General features: G+C 41.9%; 1 protein-coding gene across 3 annotated transcripts in view; it reads left to right on the top strand.

Annotated features, from left to right (window-relative positions):
* The window catches only part of beta-Man (beta-mannosidase), a 98966-nt gene extending 90033 nt beyond the window's left edge, over positions 1 to 8933 (top strand). For all 3 annotated transcript variants that reach the window (XM_068387051.1, XM_068387050.1, XM_068387049.1), the window contains 7 exons: positions 2224 to 2323; positions 2651 to 2828; positions 4877 to 5024; positions 5762 to 5850; positions 7161 to 7280; positions 8016 to 8231; positions 8576 to 8933. In XM_068387051.1, coding sequence (XP_068243152.1) covers positions 2224 to 2323; positions 2651 to 2828; positions 4877 to 5024; positions 5762 to 5850; positions 7161 to 7280; positions 8016 to 8231; positions 8576 to 8905 — 1181 coding nt within the window. In that variant the 3' untranslated portion in view covers positions 8906 to 8933. The remainder of the gene's footprint in view (positions 1 to 2223; positions 2324 to 2650; positions 2829 to 4876; positions 5025 to 5761; positions 5851 to 7160; positions 7281 to 8015; positions 8232 to 8575) is intronic.
* The last annotated feature ends 9610 nt before the right edge of the window (positions 8934 to 18543 follow it).

The raw sequence follows: 18543 nt of genomic DNA, 5'->3' as shown, positions 1-18543 counted from the left end.
CACTAGATTATATGAAGATGCGCAGAAGGAAGTCATTTTTTAACAACATTATTTATGGATTTTAACTATAGGTAGGCTATTAACTTTCTTTCGTTATTAGAAATGAGATAATAAAGTGATATTATAGAATTGCAAGGGCTGGAGATAAACTGGAATATTAAAAATAAAACAAATAAATTTCTCAGGTAAGCGACGGTACTTCCACTAGGTTGGTTTGCTGTGAACGACCACACTAAAATCTCCCACCATCACCAGTCCGCACTGGCCAGCGTGGAGATGAAAACCCCAGCTATGAATTAATATGTCTGAGGCTTTTGTCCTTCATGAATTAGAAATGGGCTGCATTTTTTCTTGTTGTATATATATATATATATATATATATATATATATATAAAGAGATTTTTTTTACAATTTAAAAACTGTCTATAAGTGTGATTATGACAAGCCGGATTATTCTTGTCTTTTGGTCATTTGAAACCCCTGAAAAGGCACATAGGTGATAATTGATTTACAGTAGTAATTTGAATAAACAAACCTGAGAGAGTTCCTGGGAACACAGCAGTTATCTGTCTTTTGTCACCAAGACAGATTTCAAGTCATTTTGCTCCTTCAAGTGCCATGGTCCAATTTGAAACAGGAAGGATGTTCAGTCCTGCGTGATCCTAGTTAATAATGAGGTCTGAGGGAATGGCTTGCTTTGATACAGTCTTCTCTATAAGGTTTAGATAGTCTGATCTCAGTTTATCGAAGTTTTCAATTTTATCGTTTTTACAAGCTGTTGATCCTCGGCGCTATACAAAATTCTTCCTTGCTAGGAGAGACTTGGCCCAGTTTTTAGATATATTTTTTGAAACACCATTCGCGGATAGAGGATGTTTGTCAGACACAGTATTATTATTATCTTTACTTGTTAAGCTACAATCCTAGTTGGAAAAGCAGGATACTATAAGCCCAAGGGCTCCAACGGGGAAAATAGCCCAGTGAGGAAAGGAAATAAGAAAAACTACCTTTTGCAACTGCAATTATAATTTGTGCATTAATCACGGCAACATTGTCCCGGAGTCCATAAATTTACTTTTGAAGTTTTTCATCAAGTTTTGCATTAAAAGGATTAATGGCTTCCCACTTTTAGACTGAATTTAAGTTATTTCACCTTCAAAATGTAATTTTCATATCCTAGTTTTAAATGTCTCCTCGTACCTTTTCCTCATTTCCCTCGTCGTATTTCCCGATAAGGTTGGAAATTTTTCCTCAAATTTTCGAATGGTAGAGGATGGCCCGCTTTGTGCGCAATGTTTCCCAATATCAACACGATCTTCTTGGGTGTAGCATTGATCATTTTCCCGTTTTGCATACTCGAAAGTCTTCAAACTGTCTCGATGCAGTTTCACGACGTTGTTCGCTTCTTGTAGAACATTTGGTCCTAGTATGTTTGCCAGTTCTGATTTTCCAGACGGAATCACGTCTCTGTTCGGAAAAGTCTAAGATGCTCATCGTACGCATTGTATAATAGAAAATTGATTTTAAAGGGGGTAAATAAATGTTCACGAAGGGAGTTTTCTGCGCTTACATAAAAGTTTTTAATGTGTCTTAAGTCATAAATGAGTTGTGTTTATGTTTAATCACCGGTACCGTTATACAATTAATGTAAAAAGTAAATGTAAAACAAATGGGGTTAATATTTAAACTGAAATTTTAGCGGAATCAATTTTAGCGATTTGACAGAGAGCGCTAAAATACACAAAAATTTGCACCCCACGAAAATACCTGCTGTGGGATATATATATATATATATATATATATATATATATATATATATATGTATGTATATATATATATATATTATATATATATATTTATATATATATATATATATATATATATATATATATATATATATATTTATTTATTTCTATATATATATTTATATATACACACACACACACACACACACACATATATATATATATATATATATATATATATATATATATATATATATATAGACATATATAATCTCGCTAAATAATCCTCCTGTCCTCTGTTCCTTTAGATAATTTTTAAAAGAAACCTTATGTTTCTATCATCATCATTTTCTTGTCCAGAATACATAGAACAAAAATTACGAATCTTTTATTCAATCGCAACATTTTATGAGTTGTTTCTAATACATGATCACTATATCACACTCTCGAGAGGCTCCATCATTTCCTTCCTTTCCAGTTCATTACTACAATTACCTCAGCGACGCCTGGAACTGGAAGATCTACCCTCCGACCAGATTCGCCTCTGAGTATGGATTCCAGTCGTGGCCATCCTTTCGGTAACTATGAATGATTAGAATATGTCTTTTCTTAGCCCGTATTATTATTATTATTGTTATTATTATTATTATTTTTATTATTATTATTATTATTATTATTATTATTATTATTATTATTATTATCAAATTCAAATGAAACATGCTAAACAGTGTTTTAAATTGCTAGAAATCTTGATATTAATAGGAAAGCCACATTTAAAAAGAATATAAAAGATCCAAGAAGATATTGATAAAATACTTTGCAAATAGTGACCAAATGCTCATACATTTTCACCATACCCAACTTCACAAATAATCTTTTGATAAGATTTTCCTCTGTTTCGACAGATCAATGAAAAATGTGACCTCAGAGGAGGACTGGAGCCGCACCTCCCCTTTGACCTACCATCGCCAACACCATCCTGGAGGTCAGGAGGAGCTCGTCCTCGAGATAGGACTTCACATGCATCTCCCTCCTGACGATGGAACGGAGAAATCCTACAGGGATTATCTGTATCTTAGCCAGGTAGGTTGATGGCTGGACTAAGTACTATATTTTGGGACCTCTTTATCTAAGTTACAGTACTGCTTTGAATGACATATTCTTTTATCATTTGGTTTCATAAGTGATTAGGATTTATTTTTCTTAAAGATTTATTTTAATGAATATGATTCAAATATATTCTTGATTCTTAAAACCAAAATAGTTGAGAAACGGACTTTTTCAGTCAAAGTTCTGACTTTTTGCAACCTATATTCGAAGTTTCTTGAAATATCTTGAAGTGAGGCAGGGTAAGGATTAAGTTGTTTACGATGTCTAATTGCATGTAATCATAGTTAAACTAGATTGGGATTAAGATCTAGGGAAAATGATAAAACATGCATCCTTGGTCTATCACATGTATCTTGGAAGAATACCATGAAAAATTATTCACCCATTAAAATACTCAAAAGATATATCATATGGACATAATTATGTTTATTTAATGATAACGAATCCTTTAACAAAATAATCAAATAAAATGATGCTTTCAATACCTCGAATGAAATCTTCCGAACTTCCCGCCAGATAGTTCCAAGTGATCCCCCAAACAAGACTTACAGAAAGTGTAGTCTGTACGTCTTGTCCACGACTCTTTCCTCATAGTTCTCATCAAGACAGTAGGCTTTCTGTAGGTCTGGGTTCTTATCCACGTAGCTTTTAGTCTTCTGTCGCTTCTGACGCTTCCAGAAACGTGTGGCGTCTAGAAGTAACAGCCTGGTTTATCATTCTTTCAGTCTGTTGTTGCATAGCTTTTCCTGATCGGCGACGCCACCGACCAGTTGTTAGTATTTCTTCCACCACGTGCTTAACAATCGTAATCTCTAGCAGCTTATTTTTCGAAATCAGCTTGCCTCTCCCAGAATCAATTTAGACCGTAGGCGTAATTGAAGGACTTTTAAAATTGAATCGCTTCCACGTCTCAACATAACAATTAATCCCTGAAAGTTTCACTGTACTATGAGTAAAACTGTGGCCAGGAAGTTGTTCATAAATAAACATTCAAACGGACAAAGAGGAGCAAAAACATAACCTCCTCCCAACTTCGTTGGCGGAGATAATTAATCTCACCATTTCATACCAATTATTGTTCCCAGGAGTTATTTCGAAATCAAAACCATATAGATACCACAGATTTTATAACTAAGGCCCCATATCATAGTCTAAACTTGCCAGGTGGTTCATTTTTATTTATTTTTTATTAACACACCAATAACAAGAATAATAATTAAGGCTTTACTATTGCAGATAATAGCTTTCGCTGCAGTTCATATATGGTTGAGCGCAAAAAATTCTGTAATCTTGATATTTTAAACAAATTTGTTTTTTCAAAGAATGGTAACATGATTCTTATACCATGTACAGTATGTCAAACCAGTTTTAAGTGTAAAACCTATAACCCATGGTCCATTCCATTTTATTTACATTTAGAAAACTAGTTTACCTCTTTTTAATTTATATTAAGTCAATGGACATTCCAAACTTTCTAAATTCATGACATAGGTAATGTTTTCTCATCATTAATATTTCTGTAGCCTGACTGCAAGTGTATCTAATATCCGTTCTAACACCTGCCACCTGTATTAAAAGGGATTTTGACGTAGGAAAAAATTATTTTTGGGTGAGATAGCCATGTCGTCCTGATGGAAGTTCCTTCGGGCAATTTCTACAGTATAATATTTCTGCGATTAATATTACAAGAGAATTACCGTCAGGTATCACGGGGTTCCAACCCCTGGGGACGACTATCCGAAGATATCGTGTATAATCAGGGACGTATCCTAAGATAACCATAGATATCTGCACCCCAAACAGACCTTACCCAGTCTAATCCACTAAGGGGAAAGATAAATAAGGAGCCGTAACACATCCTATCACCCTCGAGTGCCCCTGTACGTTCCTGTCTTCCGTTCCTTAGATTGCAGCTTATGGCTACAGTTCGGTTGATTTTGTGGGCGCTTTTTTCGCAGTTAATATGTTGTTTCAAATAGCAATCATAGTTGCACCTTTGACTCTCGCTGATGCTTCTACAGGTCCACCAGGCCATGGCCATTAAGACAGAATCCGAGTTTTACCGGAGAGGCATGAGCGCCATAAACAGCAAAGGGGAAGGATACATAAGCGGCGCTCTGTACTGGCAGACGAATGACATCTGGCAGGGAGCGTCCTGGGCGTCCATAGGTGAGATTTATAGCAGATTAACTCTCTGTAAACTGGAACAATCTTTTTTGTTGATATGAATAGGGCCGTAGCTTCCAAACAGAAAATCTTGGCAATTTCTTGTACATTCATTTAACCTATTCCCTTAAATTACAATATCTACAATATGCTCCCATTGAATTGTTTAAAACAAGTAAAATTTATTAGAAGAAACTTACATTTCTTATTTTGAAATTTAAAAATTCCATACTGTAGTTGGATACTAAGCATGTCCAGTTTAGAAAATTACAAGGTCGTAATAAACATTCTCATATTACTCGAAGTTTGCAGGTAGCGATCTTTGAGTTTCCAATAATTTCGAATTTCACAATCTTTTAAAAGGAGCCAATTCATCTTACAAGAAAGTCACTCTAACTGTTAGTGGAAATTATAACATTTTAGTTTCTCTTTCAGTTGTTTTCCAGTTCTTGAGGGTATATTTAAAATCACTCTCAATCGTGACCATTGTGAGCAAATCATTTTTTCTTTTTAAATTTCTTTTTATTTTGTTTGTTTTTATTGTACTTTAGCCTTTTTATACATACAGTATGTAGACAATATTACTTTATTTATTTCCAGAATTGGCATTTATCACTAGAAATTTAACATTATATCTACATAGTTTAGTTTTATCAATCCTGTCTAAACTATTGCAGTCCCCATTCATTTATTGAAATATGTATAATAGATAATATTTTTTAAGTTATTTATTTTTGTAGAGTATGGAGGTCGGTGGAAAATGCTGCATTACTACGTCAAGAAGTTCTTCAGCCCAGTACTTATTTCCCTTTACATGGATGGCGATGATGTAAGTAATTTATTTACAATTTTTCCTATTTTTAATAGCTAAATTATATTGTAGTTACGAAAAACACCTTTATTCTCAAGTAATTTAAGTACACTTTTTAAGCTAGTGTTTGGATGCAATCTTGTCATGATATTTAAGATGCCAGGTAGAAGATTATGCCAAATTCCCCTTTTTTAAAAGAACAAAAGACCAAAAATAAAATATTTTTGAAAACTAAAGGTTAGAAAGAACTGAAGTGATGTGGAAGAGAAAAAGAGACGTGCAATGCCGTAAGTGGCACACACACCCTGGGCACTAATGATGAATACAACCATAGTCTAAGTCAATCTTAAACCATCGAATGATGTTATGGACATTCTTTTTTTAGAGAGATGTGGTACGGAAGTGCTACATTGTGTTTAGAGTCACCCGCTCCTTTTTCGCCTAATTCAGCCAAACACCCAATCAGGCTGCAGCATCCATTTACAACTGTGTCGACTGGTTGAGACACAAGCGGGAATGGAAGCCCAATGCCAAACAATACTAGCTTTGAATTTAACTGCAAAGCTTCATTGGTCCTCAGAACCATAATAGTGGTAGTTGTGCTATAAAGTACAACCTTGACTATGACTTAATACGCTGAGCAGAATTTATAAACTGAGTTAAGTCATCATAATGAATTTTTAATACAATTGATAAACTCGTTACGAAGCATAGAAATCAAACTGAGTTTAAGATGTCAGTTCTCAAAAAATGGAAGTAATGCATATTTTAGATGTTCACAAAGAAATTATCCAGAAGGCATGGATCTGGAATTGGAGGTGATTAATTTATCTGAATTAATATCCGAAAGAATGACGGGGATTGAGTTGTGACATACTATCTTGGGAAATCTTTTGTGACAATCCTAAGATCCGGGTTGTTCTCTTTGAAAATGTTCCTTCCTTATCGATCTGGGCAGTAGCTGTGGCGGAGTGGAGCTTCTCCAAAATTGATGCTCAAAACATGACATAGGTCAACTGTGAGGCGAAAAGTCCAGTGTGTTTATGTTATCTTCAAACTAAGATATCATAACGAGATAGGTAATTTGGGAAGATGAAAGTTTTGATAATTCAGTGATGCTAAGCTTGTTGGTCAGTAGGCCTAATCGTGTACAATATACTACTATTAGTTTTGTTATTTCTCTTATTGAATTATGCATAAACCTCTACAATATACTTGTTCCACATGTTGTGGGTTTAGATGCATTTTTATAATCTTCCCATGGACAAAATATATTCCAGGACAGCGGCCAGTAAAGTTAGCTTCTCAAAAATCTTCTCTCTCTCCAGATTGAAGTTTCTGTCATCAATGACTCGTACGAATCTATAGGTGGGATTACACTGTCTGTTATGCTGTATCGTTATGACCGGATGGGGCCAGTCGCTTACTTTAACACTACTGTTGATGCTGTGAGTTTGAAATTAAAATGTTTAATCTTGTCTGATTATTTTATGTGGGGTTACTCTTTTTTTTCAATTGGAAATGCGTGTCTACATTCATTTCAAAAATGAAAGTGGATTTAACTGGACAAAACTGTTTTAATTTTAGTACTGGTGCTGAAGTAGGTTTCGTGCACATTTGTGATAAAATTTATATTTATTGTATCTAAAAGACATATATGTAGGCCTACATGTAGCTAACACACACACACTCTCTCTCTCTCTCTCTCTCTCTCTCTCTCTCTCTCTCTCTCTCTCTCTCTCTCTCTCTCTCTCTCTCTCTCTCTCTTTCAGTTGTTAACCTTTTCCACGTGTGTATTAAAATTTGTTCAACAATGGCCTTAGATTGTTATTCCCATTGGTCTCCGCATACAAAAAAAAAATAGAAGTAATCTCCAAATTATAAACAGTCTAGAATTTGCTACTGAAATTTGCACATAGTACGAGTGAGATTTTTTTTTATTTTAGTACTTTAAATCTCAGTAGACATAACTTGACAGTTATATTACCAACTATACACTAGTTCTCATTCCAAAGTTCATTTAAAATGTCCGAACAAGGTAACATTATTTGTAAGATTTATCAAAATAATTCTAGTCTCAAGCAACTGCATTTCCATTGGATGTATGAACCTACCATATACCGTTTTAGGAAAAGTTAATTCGCAAGTAATTTTCACTTTTGAACAGTACCAACTTTTTTCAGATTGCCATGGAAGCAAACGTGGTTGCACACTACAACATTTGGGATGACCTGAAACTGGCAGAGCACTGTCAGTCCGGTCTGCATGACGAAGTAGATGTCTGCTTCGTAATTGCTGGGGCCTCTGGAAGCAGTGCAGAGGAAGAGATTGTTATGGACACAAACTTCCAACTTTTGGGCCAGCCCAAAGATGCTCTTCTTCAGAAAGCAACTGTGGAGGTAATGTAATGTAATTTGGATATAACATCAGTTGGGAATTATACATGGATCATATGAAAGTAATAACTTAATCCTCATTGCATAATCCACACTCATTTAAGCTGATTTACCATCATTGCAATACAATACCTAATCTTCTTCTTTGTCTGCATCTTGTCCCACTTTTATGTGGGGTCGAGGTTTCTGCCAAGCGTTCTCTATCTATCTCTGTCCCACACTTCATCACCGGTTATTAATTCTAATCTCAATTTCCACCGGCCATATTGGTTTTGGCTAATTGCAATGTAATACCAAATGAAAATAGAAATATCCAGCAAAATATTTTTCACCATTTTTTCTAATAGGTTCTGTCAATTTCTGGTCCACATCGCACTGACATTAGTAACAACACATTTACCATCACTTTATTATCCAACCAAGTGGCTCTCTTCGTCTGGGTGGAGGTTGACGATTCGGGTTTCTTTTCGGACAATGGGTTCCTGATGGTCACAAAAGAGATCAGCATCGAATTCTATGCTTTGGGTGACAGCACAACAAAGTCTCTGCACCAGTCCATCCAAGTTACCTCTCTGACAGATACTTACACAGAAGAGTCTATCGCCAAAGCTAACAAGGAGGCGGCCATGGAGAGAGCACTGCATCCCAATGATATAAAAAATTTACTGTTTGTATGAATTGTGTCAGTAAAGTGCTCATTGACTTGGCAGAATATTCATTGTCGCCTGATTTTATAGTCTGAGAACATTTCTAATTAGAACATAGACCTACTGCAAGTTGATTTTGTCTACTATTTTTTAACTTCAACTTCCCACATCTGCTTAGTGGGTGCAACTCACGACCTAGGGTTGAAATTGTCCAAATTAAGTTTATAGTCTTTTTTTTTCTTTTTTATAATGTCTATATTTTATGTTTTAAATAGTTTATTAATGAAAAAAAAAATATATTTTTTTTTTGGGCTGAAATGGCCTTTTTCTATATGTACATTACTACATTAGATCCCATAGGCATTCTTTTTCCCGACCTGATTACTTATTTTCTTATTCATTTTCAAGAATTGAAAAAAAAAATTTCTAGGTAAATTTACCATTAAATTTTATCATCTTATTTGATTATTTGAACATCATCATCTCCATTTTCTATATATTTATGAGGACTGGCAAAGTACAAGCAGATTTTGTGAAATAAGTGCGTCACATCTCTGTAAGGTATGGTTTGCTTATATCATTACCTGCTGGTTGATATTTATATAATTGGTAATGATTACGCTGGAAGATGCATAAAGTGTTAGAGATGATAATTATGTAGAGCAAAGGCGTAAAATGTGTAAACAGTGTAGCTAATCTTGTATAAACACCGTCACGCCTTGTTAGTCGTATATGTTGATCCTACTAATTTGTGTGTACGTTTATATATTCATCGCCCATACTCAATTTTTTTAATGATGCGCATTTCCACTGACTCGAAGGGGTGCCCTTTCAGCTCGGAAAAAGATTCCTGCTTGCTGATTGGTTAGAATTATTTCGTCCACCCAATCAGCGATTAGGAAACTTTTCCGAGCTAAAAGGACACCCTTGAGAGCTGTTATGATCAGACCGAAGCGATAACCATATACTGTAGACTAAGAGCGTAAAATATACCGCCCCCCCCCCAAAAAAAAAAAAAAAGAAGTCGAGAATATGTTGTTTTTGGGCTCAAGCCATGGCGTCCTGATGGAAGGTTCCTTTTTGGTAGCTTCCTTGGGTAAATAACTACTAAGATATTCCCAGAGAATTTAACCACAGGTTATCACAGAATTCTAACTTCTGGAGCGAGTATCCTAAAGGTTTCCCTTTAAGACATCGTATATCAACAGGGGACGCATGTATTAACGCGCCACATAGCTATCTACACCCCGAACAGAGATAATGCTTCGGTGTGTGAAGGCGGAGAATAGCTGGGAGCCGTTCCATAGCTAATCTCATCCGTGGCTAATTTTGGTACTCGAGACGTAAACAAACAGGCGCCATTGCTTAAATGACGTCACGTCCGTCTTCATCCTTTGTTCAGTAGCTCGCCCTACTTAGACGGATTTTCCCTGTGCTTTACTTATCGCTTTGCATCTCTATTATGTCGCTACCTTCGGCCTCGCCTTCTTCTGGAAAGTTGAGTACAAGGTTCCAGTATTGTTTAGTTAAGCTCTGACCGTAAAGTAAATATTACTTTCCGAGATATTTGTTGTTTTGTGGCAGAGCTGTGCCTCTACCGGACCCGCCATTTTATGGCGTCGTTGTTGTTATGCATGCCTTATTTAGTTAGCCACAACAACGCTTCCAGCCTCATTTACTAATCGATAACATTAGTTTATTTAGTCTTCATAGCTAGGAACTTTTATATCGTGCTTTGACGCTTTTTTATCGGTCATCGATTGACCTCATACCAGTTGGCTACTATAGCCCCCAGGCCAGAGTGCCTATATATCAGTGTTCATGCATGATTTTATTAGTGATCCTAGGCTAAGTTATGAAGATAGTGGCATTATTTTACAATACTATTGACTGTGATGCAAGTGTTTTCGCCTTCAGGGACCATATAGGGGATAGGTTAGTTAGTGTTCCTTCCTAACCTAACCTACTTGTAGGACCCCTATATGCTTCCTTCATCCCCCTGCCCTTGGCATTCCCTCTGTATAGCCTTGCTTCCCTTACTACGTAAAGGGATCAAGCGCCTACCAGAGTATATTATCGCCTCTCAGTCCTCCCTAAGGGAATGAACCCCCCTTAGGGTTGCGCCTGAGAGTGAGGAACGGCTAGCCCTTCCTCTATGGCTAGGACTAGTCTACGACTGTCCTGCGATAGCGATATGTCTTCTATCCTTCCTAGTTCAGGGCTCTTAGCCCTGCTCTAGGTTAGGTTTTGGAAGGGTAATTCTGTTCCCTGCTGAAACTGTACCCATGCACCGTTTCAGCCAGGCTGCCTTATCTTAGGTTAGGGAGTGTCCTCCCTTTCCTAGTGGCCGCTCTGGTACAGAACCCCTTCCATGGAAGACTCTTCTCTTCTCTCCTCCCCACCTATCTCTTGTATGGCCTAGCCTACACTTAGGTTAGTCTATACCCATCTGTCCCCTGTCCTACAACTCCTCCTTAGGGTGGAGTGATAGGGCTACCTTGAGCTTCTATGTGCAGTCCGCTCTGGTACATATACCCTTCATAGTGTCCTATGGGGTTAGCCACTGGATGTGTTCTGTATGTAGAGGTCTCCCCCTCTTTGGGTGTCCCCTAGCCCTCCCTTGGGCTACCCTAGCTCCCGGTCCTCTGAGGCCCCTGCTTCTGGGTGATAGAGCCAGCCTCGATCATGGGTACACCCTCTCAGGGGGGGATGTCTGGGAGTCCATGACTGGACTTCTTACATCCCTCCCTCTGTCTCTTTCACTATCCGGGTGCCGGTCCCTTGCCGCCTCCACTGTCGGCGATACCCACCTCCTACCTTGGTGACTCTCCCCTTACCTCATGGCCGCCAGCCCCCCGTGTGCCGGGGGACTGCCGACTGCCGCCGGCTTCCTGCCGATGGCTCTCCTTCCTCATAGCTTCGCCGTCCGCCTGCCGGTCGGCCACCGGAGTGCCGGCATCCACTGCCGGCAACCTGGTTCCGCTATAACCATCCTTGTCCCTGTCACCAATCTGGCATCCTCCGACTGCCGGAGCCGCCGCTCCCTCTGCCGGCGTGCCGCCGTTGTGCCGGCGGCCGCCACCCTGGTATTACTCTTGACTTATATCGTCTGTCCTAATGCCAGAAACTCTGCTGGAGCGGCCTCCGGCATTCCGGAGGTCTGCCGGAACCCCCCGGAGGCGTCAAGACTACTTGCACCCCCTTCCACTAGCTATCATATGAATACTGATAGCCCTACACTACAAACAGATGGCCTGTTTACGCTATTGGATCAGTACCTTGGTACTGCTCTATTGGTAATCATGCTGTCCCTTTGCATTCTTCAGATTTCCAGCATGCTGCGTGTATCTTAGCGCGGCTGGTTGCCGGAAGCAGTTATCCTAGGGGAGCCTTTAGCCCCCTAATTTAGGACTGAGTGGCCTCGGTCCCAAACTTATCCTTGGCAATTTCCATGGAATTCCATTGCCCTATGGACTTCTACGGAATACTATCCTGTGCCTTCGGCCATCTCGGATTATCCAATGATAAAGCTTGCGGTAACCAGCCGGGCGGGATGCATGGAGTATGTTTTCTTTACTATTTCAATCTCTGTGCATCACACCCTTTATCAAGTTAAAATTAATGATTAATGTTAACTTAGCTTAAGAGCCATTCTTATGACTCCCCCCATACTCATTTTCTCTTTCTTCCACAGGAGGAGCAGATGAAGTGTGACTTCGACTTCTGCACTGTGAAACGCCCTCACTTCTACGGGCATACGGCTTGCAGGACTCACGCCCCTTGTGCTAACAAGAAAGGGGATTTGAAATTCTGGGACCCGCTGAACTGTACGGTCTGCCAGGCTCACATAGCTGATGGCTTCCATAACCCTCCCTCAGCAGAGGTCAGGGACATTGCTCGAGAGAAGCTACGCAAATGGGTGCGTGGCTTCCAGAAGAATGCCACCGGACCGTACCTGGCCACTGAAGAATTGAGGTCACTTCTGTTCCCAAAGGCCTCCCCTGATTCTGTGGTGCCCAAGGATTTGATCCCCACTGTCCAAATTACGGTGGAACCTGATGTAGTCATGGCCCAGTCCATGCACGAGTGCCGCCTAGATTCCGATGATGATGAACACATGTCGGATGTCTCGGAGGGTACGAAGAAGACCCTTATGGCTCAAGGAGCTGAAGATGATGAAGACCAGGTGGAATACGCCGAGTCGGAGCAAGAGGTCGCTCCTCCTTCCATCACCGCCCCTACTCCTACACCGACGGAAGTGTCTCTCCCGTCTACCTCCACGACCCCAGAACCCTTACCATCCACCCAAGAAATGCTCCGGTTGATTAAAGCCGTCATGGACGACAAGCTGAAGGAGAATCAGGAGTTCATCAGGTCCATGATAGGATCCAAAGAACCGAAGAAGATCTCGGTTAAGGATCTCCCCGCTTGCTCTCATGCCAACCCATGGAGGTATGCTGAGCATATGGTGATAGCGACCGGCAGAATCTTCGTCAGTGACAAGATCGGCTCGGTCCCCCTGGAAGACGTGGAATTCTTCCCAAATTTTGAGGCCTACCCGGACTGTTACGTCCGACTTCGCTCTGAACCTGCCTCTAAAGAAGAGACCGAACCGAAAGAAGAGATAGTGTTCGATCTCGCGAAGGCCCAGGCTATGCTAGCCAACACATTCAAAAGTAGGGGTTTTACCTGCTCTAAGCTTCCGGCCCTGAGCAAGAAGCACCCTACCTACGTCGCACCCGAGGATGCAGTACTTCCATTCATGGAAAAGGCCTTCGCTGCGTGCCTCAAGGCTGTGGAAGAGGGAAAAGCCTGCCCTGCACTGGAGGAGTGCAGACCCTTCTCCATAGTTACTCCCCCCGACGCCCGACACTGGAAGGACATCCAGCATACTTTCGTCGTGGGAAAGCTAGATCCTGACGTCGCCGGACGTCAGTTTAATGAAGACCTCCCGAAACTTAACGATCACCTCCTTCGTCGGGAACAAGATACGAAGGAGAGGCTCGCAGCATCCATGTCCCACCAAGTCCAACTTGAAATTATAGCCTGTGACACCAGAGTACCAGACCACTACATGGTACTTGCCAAATCCCACATGGCAACCCTGATGAAGGACATGTACCACTTCATGAAGGCTCGGAGAGCCTGTCGTGAATTCGTGTTCGCAGGTGCCACTGTGAAACACGAACCCCGGAGGCTGATTTCCTCCAACATCTGGGGCAAACACCTCTTTCCTTCTGACCTTGTGAAGGAGATCACCGACAAAGCCGCCACGGAGAATAGGAACCTTCTCCACAAGTGGGGCATGTCAAAGAAGAGAAAATCCTCTCAGGACGACGGACCTCAACCTAAGAGGAAAGCTTCAAAACAGAAACCCCAGCAACGTCAACCAAGACGTCAGTTTCCGGGACCCGCTACCTCCCAAGTGGCAGCTCAGCCACAACAGACCTTTCAACTGGTCACCCAACCGGTATTGTCACAGTCACCGGTTTTCACCCCTGCTTTCGAGCAACAGACGACTACCTTTCGTCCCAAAGGTAGAGGCTCAAACAGAGGTGCAGGCAGAGACGCGTCTCACCGTCCCTCCAGAGGCAGAGGAGGAAAGGGAGCTAGCGGCCGAGGCAGCAAGCCTTCGGGACACCAGAAGCAATGAAGTGCTTCCGGTGGGAGGAAGACTCCGCCAATTCCAGGATCGTTGGACCTTCGATCCCTGGGCACACAGCATCGTCAAGAAGGGTCTAGGCTGGAGTTGGACTCAACCACCCCCAACATTCCAGCAGTTCTTCCAACAATCAACCCCCCTTCTGGAAGAATATGTCCTAGATCTCTTGAACAAGAAGGTGATAAGGAAGGTAAAGTCCACCAGGTTCCAAGGGAGACTGTTTTGTGTCCCCAAGAAAGACTCCGACAAACTCAGAGTCATTCTGGACTTATCCCCCCTCAACAAGTTCATAGCGAACGACAAGTTCAAGATGCTGACTCTTCAACAAATAAGGACCCTTCTGCCTCGAGGTTCTTACACGGTCTCCATAGACCTGGCGGATGCCTACTGGCACGTTCCAATGAACCATCACGCTTCCTCCTACCTAGGATTTCGACTCCAAAGGAAAAGCTACGCCTTCAGGGCCATGCCCTTCGGCCTCAATGTGGCCCCTCGGATCTTCACAAAGCTGGCGGACGCCATAGTACAACAGCTCCGCCTCCGAAACGTCCAGGTGATGGCCTACCTCGACGATTGGCTAGTTTGGGCTCCATCGCCCGAGTATTGTTTAAAATCCTGCAGCAAAGTCACCCAGTACCTAGAACACCTGGGATTCAAGATAAACGAGAAGAAATCTCGCCTCTCTCCAGCTCAGAAGTTCCAGTGGTTAGGAATCCAATGGAACCTTCAGTCACACCGCCTTTCCATCCCCCAGAAGAAAAGGAAGGAAATAGCAGGGTCTGTCAAGCGACTACTGAAATCCAAACAGATCTCAAGACGCCAGCAGGAACGAGTTCTAGGCTCTCTACAGTTCGCCTCAGTAACAAACCCAGTGCTTCGTGCACAGCTAAAGGATGCCGCGGGAGTCTGGAGACGTTCTGCATCCATCGCTCGAAGAGACCTCAAGAGACGGCTCCCAAACAGACTTCGACTTCTCCTCAAGCCGTGGTCGGAAGCAAAGGCCCTGAAAAGGTCCTTTCCTCTTCAACACCCACCTCCATCACTCAACATCCACACGGACGCTTCGCTGGAGGGTTGGGGAGGTCACTCCCACCAAAAACAGGCTCAAGGCACTTGGTCTCCCCTGTTCAAGACGTTCCACATCAACATCTTGGAGGCCATGGCGGTCCTTCTAACTCTGAAGAAACTATCCCCGCCTCCCTCGATCCACATTCGTCTAACCCTAGACAACTCGGTGGTAGTTCGATGTCTCAATCGCCAAGGCTCAAGATCGCCCCAGATAAATCAGGTGCTTCTCCCAATCTTCCGTCTGGCAGAGAAGAAGAAATGGCACCTGTCTGCAGTTCACCTACAAGGATTCCGCAACGTGACAGCGGATGCTCTATCTCGAACAAACCCGATAGAGTCGGAATGGTCTCTAGACGCAAGATCATTCTCCTTCATCTCTCACCAAGTCCCAGAACTTCAGATAGATCTCTTCGCAACGAGCGACAACAATCAACTTCCTCGGTATGTGGCCCCGTACGAGGACCCCAAGGCAGAAGCAGTGGATGCCATGTCACTGGACTGGAACAGATGGTCCAAGATCTACCTGTTCCCTCCCACCAACCTTCTGCTGAAAGTCCTCTCCAAGCTGAGAACCTTCAAAGGGACAGCGGCCCTAGTGGCTCCCAAGTGGCCCCGGAGCAACTGGTACCCCCTGGTCCTGGAGCTGCAGCCCAAGCTGATCCCTCTCCCGGGCCCAGTTCTCTCCCAACAAGTACAGAAGTCGACTGTCTTCGCTTCATCATCGAAAATCAAGGACCTTCATCTCATGATTTTCTCTCCCTAGCCGCAAAGAAGAGGTTTGGGATCTCGAAGAAAAGTCTAGACTTCCTCGAGGAATACAAGACCGAATCCACAAGACGGCAATACGAATCATCTTGGAGAAAATGGGTCTCTTTCGTCAAGACAAAAAATCCTAAAGAAATCACAATTGATTTCTGCATGTCCTTCTTCATTCACCTTCATGGACAGGGATTAGCAGCCAATATGATTTCAACTTGCAAATCGGCCTTGACTAGACCAATTCTGTATGCCTTCCAAATTGATCTGTCCAGCGACATCTTCAATAAACTACCGAAAGCATGCGCTCGTCTACGCCCAGCACCCCCACCGAAACCGATCTCCTGGTCATTGGACAAGGTGCTCCATTTCGCCTCCAACTTGGATAATGATTCATGCCCTCTCAAGGATCTGACTCAGAAAGTTATATTTCTCTTTGCTCTTGCCTCAGGAGCCCGAGTCAGCGAAATAGTGGCATTATCGAGAGAAGAGGGTCACATCCTGTTTACTGATACAGGAGACATTACCCTCTCCCCCGATCCGACATTTCTCGCCAAAAATGAATTATCCACCAAAAGATGGGGCCCCTGGAGAATATGCCCCCTGAAGGAAGATGCCTCTTTATGCCCAGTAGAGAGCCTCAAGGTCTATCTTTCCAGAACTTCGAACTTTGGTGGAGGCCAACTCTTCAAAGGAGAAACATCGGGCAGCGACCTGTCACTGAAACAATTAAGAGCGAAAATCACCTACTTCATTCGCAGAGCGGATCCTAGGAAAGTTGCATCGTCTCTGAATTTCTTTCAGAGTATGGACTTTGAAAGCCTTAAAAGCTTCACAGGCTGGAAGTCCTCGCGCGTTTTTTTTAAACATTATGCGAAACAAGTGCACGAAGTCAAACATTTTGTGGTAGCCGCAGGTAGTGTTATGAAACCTGCACCTAACTCTGCATAGAACAGTGAGTTACTTGGGACTCTAACTCTTCGGGTGCCTATGTTGACCCTCGAGCGATACATAGGGATGTCGAAAACACTTAGTGCTTTTATAACTGTTCTTATCCCAGGTGAAATGTCATAGTTGTCACACAAGTGCCGCATGCCCTGAGCATGATGTGTTTTAATCAAAGACTAACGTTCCTCGAGAACGAGTGCCTACTAATAAATTTGAAATTCCCTCTCAGATTCAAGAGCAAGTCTTTATTACTATGTACATTGTAATTACTGTAAATGAACTTTACTTATTGCTGCAATTCATTTAATTTCTGCAATTGTGAAATAAAATTTCTATTTTATTACTTGTGCGTCTCAATCAGCTCCTACTTACTATGAAATACATGCCTGTCATAGTTTTATTATCCCCTTTCCTTATGGTTCATGGAGAAATTAAGGTACTAACCCTTAATTTATATCCACTCTGACAATGTAATATTCCAATACGAATACTTACTCTTCATACCCTGGAGACGAAACCAACCTTCTCAGCACACAGTGTCCAACCACCACTGGTCTGCCTTCCAGGATGTTCCGATACGAATGCCAACCATTCAGTCTCGTCTCCAAGTTCTTCAGGTTCTTCTATCAGGGTGAATAGCCCTTCAATAACCACTTTGACGTAGGCATGGCCCGTGGGAACTTCACTGCCAAGGGGGGCAGGAAGATTCTTCCCTACGGTTCTTTACTAAGATTACTATGCTATTTGTTCAAAGCCCTTGGCACTTACCAATAGGGGAAAATCTACCACGATACATTGATTCTCTGGTATTCTTCCATCAGGACGCCATGGCTTGAGCCCAAAAAACGGATTTTGAGCGAAGCGAAAAATCTATTTTTGGGTGAGATAGCCATGGCGTCCTGATGGACCCTCCCTGCTACTTCGTCCAGTTTTTAGGTCCCACCCTGCTCTGCTGTATCATGGTGATCGGCAAGCAACTGGCTTCAGGATGAAGACGGACGTGACGTCATTTAAGCAATGGCGCCTGTTTGTTTACGTCTCGAGTACCAAAAGTAGCCACGGATGAGATTAGCTATGGAACGGCTCCCAGCTATTCTCCGCCTTCACACACCGAAGCATTATCTCTGTTCGGGGTGTAGATAGCTATGTGGCGCGTTAATACATGCGTCCCCTGTTGATATACGATGTCTTAAAGGGAAACCTTTAGGATACTCGCTCCAGAAGTTAGAATTCT

The sequence above is a fragment of the Palaemon carinicauda genome, chromosome 14 (assembly GCF_036898095.1).
Source record: "Palaemon carinicauda isolate YSFRI2023 chromosome 14, ASM3689809v2, whole genome shotgun sequence".
Classification (NCBI taxonomy): domain Eukaryota; kingdom Metazoa; phylum Arthropoda; class Malacostraca; order Decapoda; family Palaemonidae; genus Palaemon; species Palaemon carinicauda.
This window is presented reverse-complemented; position numbering and strand designations above follow the sequence as displayed.